This window comes from Tachypleus tridentatus, unplaced genomic scaffold (assembly GCF_004210375.1).
Source record: "Tachypleus tridentatus isolate NWPU-2018 unplaced genomic scaffold, ASM421037v1 Hic_cluster_1, whole genome shotgun sequence".
Lineage (NCBI taxonomy): Eukaryota > Metazoa > Arthropoda > Merostomata > Xiphosura > Limulidae > Tachypleus > Tachypleus tridentatus.
The window spans coordinates 9,776,869-9,788,008 of record NW_027467777.1 but is presented as its reverse complement, the minus strand read 5'-3'; the positions used below and the strand labels follow the sequence as shown (position 1 = coordinate 9,788,008).

Sequence of the window (11,140 nt, the reverse complement as noted above, 5' to 3'; positions counted from 1 at the left end):
TTCGAAACTACTCTTTTCTTTCCATGGCAAAGTGTAATTTTTTTTTGCATATAACAGTTATATCTAACACATTGCTTTGACTTATGGTGCTACTTATTTTAAAATATTTTGTTATTTTTCGTATCTACTTCTTAATCTGTCATATTAACGTCTGATAAATGTATTTTGTTGCAATAGTATTTGACGAATGTTTCTATAATTAAGGTTAGGACGCTGAAAGTTATTTCACGAAATGCAAATAGAAGTAGTAAAGTAATGGTTAAAGAGTATGCTTAACAATGAAATTTTTAACACCTTTAAATTAAAATACATTTTGTATTTACAAAATTTCATAGTTTGTCTAATGTAAAGGTTCAGTGCCAGAAGAGATATGTTTTCTACAAAATATAAATAAAGCTTAAACTACCGGCAAGTCATATCTGAGATATATTTATTTGAATTATTTGTGATACTTTCATTTTCGATATACTTATTGAGTAAAACAGATATACATTCTCATATAGCGTCTTTCAAACGTTAACAACATAAACTGAAGTATTATTCATAAATAAATCAAACACGTCTAACAGTTTTACAATGTGTTAATACATTTCATCGAACCAAAGTTCTCAAGTTTGTTGAGAAGAAATCCTCTCTTATCAATGAGAGGATAGTCTTTTTCCACCTGATAATGAGCTCTTAAAAGAACTCGAACACTTATGGTTCAACTATAGCACTTGTTTGTGTGTATGTCACTTATTTTATTTGAAACTACCCACATAAAAATAACATTGAATGAATATTTAAAGGTTATTTTTGTTAGCATTCTCTACAACTTTGATCTTTATTAAATTTAATGTTATATGCAAAACAAGAAATTGTGTGTCCTATTACAAATTTCTCTTTAATAGTTTATTGTTATTTCATATACTATAGTTTATTCTTCACTTCTGCTTGATTTTAAAGCTCTTATGACACTGTTGTCCTAATGTTTCTTTCTTCTATTTTCTACTTCTCTAAGCTAGTGTTTAATCCTTCTTAATTCATTATGGGAGCACATGGCAAGTAAGGTGGATTCATTTTGGTGAGGGTCTCTTCAGACTAACATCAAGCGCTTTTTATTGAAATGAACTAACCAATAACATTTGTATTAGTATAGCAAAAAATCAAAATTACCTCATCGAATCCCACTAAATTGTAATCTGATTCTGCCTTTGTTGCTTTTTGCTCCCATAGTGGTCTCTTTGCCTGGAGACGAAGAAACAAAATTGCAACCAAATGTTGAGATCAGGAGTCATTTACACAGTCTTGCAGACAGATTTTCATCTGATTGCGAGAAAAATGTTGATAAAGCTGACAATGATCAACATTTTAGTTCTCCTAATTTGGAAAGAGAGAAACATGCAAAAAATGGAAAACCAAAACACGGTAAGGAAGACAAAAACAGACCTACAGTTACTAAGCGCTTTTCTTTCGAAAGCTGGAGAACACAGACCTCTGGAAACAATACCTCCTCAAGAGTTGGACACTGTTCTATCCAGTTTTATCATTAATGTCAAGAAGAGAAACGGTGATGAGTACGAGCCTGACTCCTTAAGGGGTCTCCTGAGTAGTGTTGATCGTTACCTTCGACAGCAGGAGTATCCAGATGCAATTTTTAGTTCTACTGGAGATAATTTCAAGAAAACGCGCGAGTTTCTACGAATGAAACAGCTTGAGCTAAAATCAAAAGGAAAAGGATGCATATCAAAAAAACATGTTGCTCTGACAGACTCAGAACTTGAGAAACTATTTCTTTCTGGGCAACTTGGAGCTAGCTCCAAAGACTCCATCATTAATACTCTTTGGTTCTACAACTCCATTTTCTTTGGAATTCGGTCAGCCAAAAGACACTACGAGCTACGATGGGGCGACATAACACTTTGTCAGCTTTCAAATGGTTTAAAATACCTAGACTATATCGATCAGGAAACTAAAACACCCAAAGGAGGAGTAATGGGATGCTTTCGTATATATTCTAACTTAGGTTGTCCTGATAGGGATCCAATCCATATCTATCGCCTGTATGCCAGCCATAGGCCAGAGTGTATGAAAAAGGCTGACAGTCCGTTTTATCTTGTTCCCAATCATTCCAAGGCGACATACAACAGCTCATGGTTCAAACGACAGCCATTAGGAGAAAACAGATTAGCATCGCTTATGAAATGCATGGCCAAAAAAGGCGGGACTTTCTACCGACAAACATTTTATAATATAAGTGTGAGGCGAGAGCTAATGTCAAAATTACAGGTTGTAATTTAAATTGCTTTTTCAAACATTAATAAGCAAGAAAAAACAATAACAATGTATTATTTATCACATGAAGAAATTGATTTTGTTTTTTATTAATATATATATATATATATATTCAAATTTTTATTTTTAACCTGAAATTTTGTGTCCTTTCATTTTATCTAGAAACTTAAAATATTCATTACAACGGTTAGTTCGTTGTATATAATTATTGAACGTGTAACACCACACATTTTACTTAACACAAGAGCTGTACTGTTAAAAATATATTCGTCGCTCACTGATTGATAGTTAAAACTTATAATTAAAATATATTTTTCATTATTAAAACTTTCTACAATGATGTAGAAACTTTGCAATAATGAATGTTTTGAGATGAGCCCACGACGTAGTCCTAGTAACAGCGCCACCCAGAGATTGATTTATATATATTTTTTTCAGATTTGAATAACTTCTAGATCACTGTTTGATATTGATAATTAACAAAATAAAACGATTTAATAATATTGAAGATCTTTTATCAGTGGAGCTCATCTTATTTGTCTGTGAAGAATTTAAAATGTATAAAAGAAAATAAATAATAACGAGAAAATTATTTATGTTCTAGTTATTTGAATAAAAGCTATATTTGCTAAAATCTGGAAAATGGTATATTTTAAACTAATTTCTTAAGTCGGTGTTTTTTTGGACGTTTTATCACAATAAGACGTACCTTTATAGACATTTTCTTTACTGGCCCTTTATAGGTTTGCAATATAAATGCATGGCTTGACAATTCATGACGACGAGAAACCCACTTGAAGTAACTGTATTTTAAAGACCGCTGGTCTGAGTATTTATTTTATTTAAATTTTTATACCCATACCAGACGGCTTGACAAATTATTAAGAGCAAGATATCTTTATAGACTACAGATAGACAAAAGAAAGTAATGTATGAAATTATTCTTAAGTGGTAATACCGTGATTTTAAAACTACTAACAGGGAAGGCATAGTGGTATATAGCAGACTAAAACAGTGAACATATAGTGTTTTGAGGTTTTAGTCATTAGTTCGAATCAGAAAGATGAAAAAAGACAAGTAATGTAACATAACAGTTTAGTAGCACGATAGCAAATAGGAAAAGTAAGGCAATACAAAATAAAACAAGAGTTATAGTAACACTAAGATATATATACTGTTGACAGATTAAGGCAGAGGAAGATACAAGAGAAAAATAAATTTGGTGAAAATAAAAGACTACCACCAGTAGATACAGAACTAAGGTATGGAAAGGCAAGCCTATTAGTAAACAAGAGTATAAAGATGTATGTGATAAAATAATATTAATTTCACACAAATGAAGAGAGAAGCACGCTGAATACGAAAATATGAAATGTTTGTTGGAATTCAGTAAACAAAACCAGTATGCTTGTTAGGTAATTTGTTATCTAACTCTCAATCGAAAGTTATCAAAGTTATTGTTCTACTGGAAAAAGATCAACCAAAGAAAAAATTATTCCCTGTTTAATAAATATAAAGAGCAAACAGAAAATAAGTGAAAAATAAAGGTGCCGCAAGAAACATTTTTCCGGTTTTGGTTGTCTCGAATCGTAAGAGCTGCTCTCAGAACAACCTCTTTAGGCAACAGATATCTGAGTAAAGGATTTGGCGTAGAAAAACTTTCTCAGAATGTGATATATGTGTTGTAGCTAAACACGCCATTTCCGATTTCCGTTTAGTTCTGTTTACCATAATTTACATAAGGATTTTAATATAATGTACAAATGTGAATGGAATAAACAACTGTAATCCTTATACTTCTTTGACTTTAACATGTATTTTTTTTGTGATGTACGTTAATATTTTTTATGATTACTCGTATTTTTTCGCACTGGTTTATAGGATAATATTTTATGACAATTTATTTCTCAGTAAGTATCTGTCTTACTACACACTATAAATATTTGTGCCTTTACAATAAATTTTTTTGTTAGGTTATAAGAGTTTTGGTGAATAATGATAGTGCAGAAAATAAATGTCAAATGTTATTATGTATGAACTTCAAGCAATACATTAAAAGTTTTGATCCTTGGCATAAAAAGCTTTATTCTAGATTGCTATAAAGATAATTGTTCTTTTTATCTTTATTTGTAGTTAGCTGTAAATTGAGTGATGCTTTTGGCAACGTGTTCTTCACATTTTCTTCCTCCACGAAATACGTTGTTTTATTTTTCCTTGTAAGCTAATAAAATAATACAATATTTATGTAAATACTGTTCATTACTGTTTCATATTATGTGACTTTGTACTTTAAATCGTTATTTATATTAATAGTGTGTTTAATTTCCTGTTATAAAACTTGAGATTTATTAGTATAATTTTAATGGGGATTTGTATACCACATCAAAGAATTGCTATCCAATTACAATTGTAATGTTGAAGTTTACGAATGGATATTTATTGTATAAAATAGGAAAAAAGACATTCATAAGTAAATGATTCGAAGAAATATGTGTTTAGATAATGTACTGAAGAAATTACGTATTTAATCATTTTATGAGACAAAACGATTCTATTCAAAATAACGTGATTTTGAATAAATGTTTTACTTTATTATCTTACTAGTTATAATAGTTCCAATATTCCTTTTAGTTGTTTATTCATATGTGTCCTTGTAGTAACAATCTTAAGTTTTTATGACATTAGATATAATAGTTTTTCGATAAATTGAGCAACGATGTAACTTATGTGTGCATCTGACCGAAGACGTAAGTATTAAATAGTTGAAATAGACATATTGCACAATACAGAAGAAATACATTTACAAACGAATTTGCAAATTCTAGTTATAAAATATATGAGGAAGATTTTCCTCTTGATCCTTGGCTGGCGGTCCTTAAAGTCTAATGTAATTGTGACTACCACTAATCACACAACGAATCCACAAAGAAGGGCCCTTTGAAGCAAACGTTTTTCATACATACCATCCTTAGTCATTAACTCAAACATTATGTTTTACCCTAACCCTAACCATTTGACTGCGATTCAGCTCGATACATATTAGCAATCTTCAAACAATGCTCATTATAAACTATCATTATGAATGCCAATATATTCTGTAATTGCAGAATTATATAAACTCTTTCGATGCTTTTCTCAAACTTGGCTCAACCCTATCATATAGATATTTATTAGAAACGTTTTTTCAGGCTTATTAGACACATACGCAGATGATAAATAAAAGTTATAGAAAATTTTAAATGTATTGTGCTCATTATCTATCTGTAATGTTCCTTGTCCGCTCAGCGGTTATTTTACGAACTAACAACGCTAAAATCTGGGACTCGATTCCGCGTGGTGGACAGAGTTAAGGTAACCAATTGTATACCTTTGCATTAAACCAACAGCACATACACAAATAAATGTGATATTTTAGACCTGAGCAACATCTCATGTGACACAAAGTCCAAGTAAAATGAGTGCAACCAGCGGATGAAAGTCTGGAACGTGTTTGTCTAGAATAGAATATTTGCTCTACCGTTCCAGTGTGACAACTACATGAAGATGTCTGGCCCTAATACATTTAAAGGTAACAAATGCTTATTATTTTCATCCTTAACTTCCAAAATCCCTCGTTGGGTCAGTGGTAACTTTTGGGGCTTACAACTCGAAACGAGACTACAACGAGAAATTAGAAACACTTTCATTTAATCATTACATTTTACAATTTCCAAGTGATGCTTCTGTAATCTTATTTTACATTTAATGTGTTATTTTGATTTTAGAATGTGCATATTAAAATTATAAACGTTATAAAATCTACAATAATCGAAAATATGTAAAATATCATTGAAAAGAAAGGTGATATTTGGCTTGTATGGTTGTAATAGCAGTCCCCCCCTGGTACAACGGTAAGTCTACGGATTTACAATCCTAAAATCAGAGGTTCGACTCACCTTGGTGAACTCAGCGGATAGGCTGATGTAGCTTTGTTATAAGAAAACACACACTTTATTATATTAACATATTTTTAGGCGTCAGTGGTGAGCACACCACAAAGACCTCATTCTGTAGCTTTGTGCTTAGCTACAAACAAACAAGCCTTATCGGAAATTTTGAGCAAATATATGATTTCTTTTGTTTTGTATTAATACTGATGTTTTCTTTGTCTTGCAAATTTTCTCCCAAAGCACTTGAAACTTTACTTGTTCCGCTCCAAGCCATTTAACTGGCAAAGCAACGGTATCTCTGAAGGTTTATAATATTAAAAACCGGTTTTGACACCCGTGGTAGGCACAGCACAGACAGTTTATTGTGTAGCTTTGGACTTAACTATAAGAAAACCTACCTTGCCATTTACAGAAGTGACGTGAAGAACAGAACCGTAGTGTCTGTCCGGTCTTATTTCTGTCGGTACAATTTCTTTATATTGTGATAAATACAGCAGATAGAATCCAAGCCATCTTACCCAGTTGAATACGTTTCTTGAAGCCGGACGCACAGCTAATGGAAGTAATCAGAATCTGATTTTTAATAACAACTTATGAAAATAATTTTAATATCTGTAATAAAAAGAATAGATGATACTCGCAAGGTCACAATAATCAAGAGCTAGTACAAGGTTAATGACTATGTAATTATTCAGTGTTTCTAAGAACACAATTAAAGTGGACTTCATTAAATCATGTACAGCGACTTGGTTAAGAAATGCAATGATTTATCTTGATTTGAATGTTATTTCGGAATTTTACCGTTCTAACAACAGTTAGGTCTTCTTTTCCCCGATAATGGTTAGTCGTTATTAGTGGTGTAAAATAATCCCCATCAATGTGGGGGAACCCCATTTTACAAGGAACCTCGCTCTCACTCTACAGGAAGGCTTCAACAGGAAATTAAAGAATTTATAAATACGTATTGGTTCAAATTTTATTGTCAATAATTGTTCCTTTATTTTCTGTGATACAACTCTGTGGTTTACATCCACCTAATACTTAGGTGACCAATCAACATCAGGATATGGTTCAATACTCGCTTACTTTGAGTTTTCGGTATTGTGCAAGGTCGACTAGTAGGAGGGAAAAATCTCTTTTGTCTACCGTGTACAATTTTTAGCTAATATTGATAGTGAAGTAAATAAAAGAAAGAAATCTTGAATCACTAGAAAGTATTTGAGTGATGCTCAAAAGTTCCCCACCTCCCAGAAGATTCTTAAAAGGCCTGCTATCAGTTATACTGAATTGTCATGTTGTCGTCATGACCGCAGTTACACCGAGACAAACTACTGCTATTCTGCACCAGTGAATCCTGTGGCAAAACTACTATGTTGTCTGAATCAGTAACTAATAATGAGGAAAGTGTTGCAAATAATGAAGTTTTAACTGATAATGAAAAAAAACAACAACAAAACTGAAGCTGAAATTAATCATTGTGACCCGTTTAATTGATTATAATATCAGTACAAGTAATTCATTATTCTTTCAGATCTAAAGGACTCTTCTTACACACAAAAACAAAAATACATGTTTTGTGAGTGAATATTATTACAAACTAACTGAGAATGGAAATAATGTTCCAAGGAAATGGTTGTGTTATCCTTTAAAAGTGAATAGTGCATATTATGAAACTGTTGGCCATTTGGAAATCAGAAATACGCTTCTTACTATCAGTCATGGGAAGGTGGAATCCAGATTAGCAACTTAATTCACGAAAAATTAAAAACATAAAATGAAGCGTTTACAGTTAGCAGCCTTTGTTCATTATGACACAAAAATATTACATTAATTATCAACATGAAAATAGCTAAGTTTTTGTACGCAAATGTTATTGGGAATCATTACCTTTACGATCTACAGTCTAATTTTCCAAGATACCGAAAAAAAAAAAAGAAAATGTTTGTCACTCTTAATTCAAAAAATCGCAAACGTAAAACTAGTTTATTGCACAACAGGAAATAATTACTGAGCCAAAATAGGATGAATTGTATTTAGTTATTATAGACACAGACATTATAATAGAATGAAGATCAATTTAACAAGGTTACCAAACATGTAACGGTATCTCATGATGTTAAGGTCAAATAATGAATTTATATATATATATATATATATATATTCATAGGGAAGAGAGGTTGATTAACATCAAAAGGAATAAAAATAATTTTGTTTAAGTAACTTTTATTATTCTTGGCTAAAATTTAAAAACGAACGTTGAAAATGTGTTTGTATGTTGTACTTATAGCAAAGACACATCAGGCTATCTGCTGAGCCCACCGAGGGAATTCGAAGCCCTGATTTTAGCTTTGTAAATCTGTATACTTACTGCTGTACTAGCAGGGGCGATGTTAAAAATAAGATTAAGCTTGATCTGTTAAAAGTTCAAGTGAGGATATTTAACTGTATAGAACAAACACCAAATATATATAAAAAAATTACAACAAGTGTCTAATACGTTTACTGAAACTTCACTTCGAAAAAAAAATAGCCGCATGAGAAGAAGTACCTTATCTGTAGTGATGAATTTATCTCTCAGGTCATATTTTGCGAGGGCAGAATTTTGCGTTGCGCCACTACTATTTACTAACGTGTTTACAGCTTTGAAAGACAATTGATTCGACCTTGCGTAAAAATGAATCAAGATGCTTAAAGTAAATATGTGTTTTACTGTTTTCTATTTTTGGGATTAGGGTTCATATATCCCTGGTCTCTTCTTTAATACTTAACTACAAGCCATTAATGGTTAAAACATTGCTTAAATTAGAGAAATAATGGTAACGGACTTTAAATCAAGACAGTCATTTGCATTCCCAGAATACAGAAATTGGAAATAACTGTATCAACCTGGAAATAAGGTTCCATGCCCAGAAGATAATCTAGTACGTGTTGAGAGGGAATAAAAAGTGGCAAAAAATGAAAGAGAACACTCGACATACGATAAAAAAAGTATCGAATTAAACCTTAAGAAAATATATTGAAAAATTGAAAGAAATAAACACCCAGTAGTAAAACGAATATTTCAGTTAAAATTGATAAAACAAAGCCAGTCGTTTGTGATTATCATCGTTAGAGTTTGATTATTGTTATCATCTACAATAATGACAAGAAACCATATATTCATACAGTAACACACCATATAAAAACAATCTAGGAAGTTACCAAGTTGTGGTAATAGTGGATTCAGAGCTCACGTCCTCGAGAAATGGGTACTTAAAGCCAGTAGTTTCGTTGGGTACATCGAGATATGCATAAAAATCAGAATCTTCTATTTTTGATAGGTATTGTTATGAGGTTTTAATGGAGCGTCTGCCTGGTCACTTTTCCCTGATAATATGTAAAACCTGGTTACTTCCTTCCTGGTGATATGTACTAGCGAATAATGTTTTTTTATTCGCAGTTTGTCATGCAACTTTATTATTAGCCTTGTTGCAATACTACGTGTTATCATAGTTACGCCTATTCCAGTAAACAGTTCAAACAATGCGTCTGAAACATGTTGAGTAACAGGAACCTGTAAAGGTATTACTTGACTCAACTAGTGGCATTGCTGACGAGCTCGGGAATTACGTGTTTCCCGTTCACATCACTAGTCAACAGGTTATACGTGTCAATAAACATATCATCAAAATGATCTCCTATTACGAGAACCGGTCGCAAGTTTTCACGATTTCTTACATGTTTATATGACATTCATGACACGCTATACCGTATTAGGCTACATATCTAATTAGTATAAGGTACCGCAACCTTTGTTGAATTTTAACCGCAAGTTTCTGTGTATGCATATATCGTGCATAAGCCATTATTAAAACTTGCTCACGAAAAGACTTTGGTACTACTAACAAGAGGTTCATGTACTCCGTTTTCAAGCTTTTGTCGTATGAGAGGCAGTTATATAATAAAGTATTTTGAATTATATGCTTTATCGAAGTGTTTATTTTTGTTAGCTTCGTCCCAGATATCAGTTTTTTTATCATGTTCACCCCGTTTTTAAGCCTTTGTTGTATTTACTGTATATATTACACTATTTCTAAGTATAAGCTTGTCGAAGTGTCTATTTTGGCCTCTTCCCAAGAAATAGGATAGCTAGTATCAATTTCTTCATCACGTTTAAATAAAAACATTTCTAACATACTATTCTCCTTTAATGAATAATGCAATCAATAAATAAGTAAACGAACTAGAAAAAAAAGACAAATAAAAATCCTAATTCCACAATAACAGTATTCACGTAGAAATTTCATTGACTTTGGCCCTAGGCCTGGCATGGCCAAACGCGTAAGGCGTGCGACTTGTAATCCGAAAGTCACTGGTTTGAATCCCCGTCACACCAAACATGCTAGCCCTTTCAGCCGTGGGAGTGTTATAATGTTACGATCAATCCCACTATTCTTTGCTAAAAAAGTAACCTAAGAGCTGGCAGTAGGTGGTGGCGACTAACTGCCTTTCCTCTGGTCTTGCACTGATAAATGAGGGACGGTTAGCGCAGAGAGTCTGAGTGTAGCTTTATGCGAAATTCAAAACAAACAAGCAATCATTCACTTGTTAGATTACGAGATTACAAATCATAGGATCGCAATTTACTTAATTCTGTGCACAACAACTGTCTATAACTTACGTACTCTGGTGAAACATTAATGATATCTGTATGTCACCGCTAGGGGAGACTGACATTCAAAATAAACCTGATCATCTATTAAGTGATTTATCGTTTCACATATAAGTAAGCATTCATAGATAAACTAAACAATAGAAGGAATAACAAAAGGACGAGAAACAAAACCACAACCAAATAGAAACATAACTCGTTATCTCACAGTCTCATACACTCAACATGTTTCGACATGTTTACTGCGTCATCTTCGGTAGTGCAGTGTTTTGTGAGAATAAGACGT

The 11,140-nt window shown here is 32.3% G+C and overlaps 1 protein-coding gene and 1 long non-coding RNA gene across 2 annotated transcripts; one reads left to right on the top strand and one right to left on the bottom strand.

Moving 5' to 3' along the window:
* The first annotated feature begins 1,389 nt into the window (after positions 1–1,389).
* Positions 1,390–2,280, top strand: LOC143242019 (uncharacterized protein KIAA1958-like). Its single transcript, XM_076485360.1, has one exon. The coding sequence runs from the start codon at positions 1,390–1,392 to the stop codon at positions 2,278–2,280; it is 891 nt and encodes a 296-aa protein (XP_076341475.1).
* A 1,667-nt stretch (positions 2,281–3,947) lies between these two features.
* On the bottom strand, positions 3,948–9,542 carry LOC143241774 (uncharacterized). Its single transcript, XR_013022273.1, has 3 exons — positions 9,405–9,542; positions 6,602–6,756; positions 3,948–4,495 (listed from the first exon to the last, which is right to left on the bottom strand). It is a non-coding gene; the product is annotated as an uncharacterized LOC143241774 (long non-coding RNA).
* Between the last annotated feature and the right edge of the window lie 1,598 nt (positions 9,543–11,140).

Coding starts and splice junctions, on each gene's coding strand:
- LOC143242019 (XM_076485360.1), top strand. CDS start 1,390: ATGGAAAACCAAAACACGGTAAGGAAGACAAAAACAGACCTACAGTTA.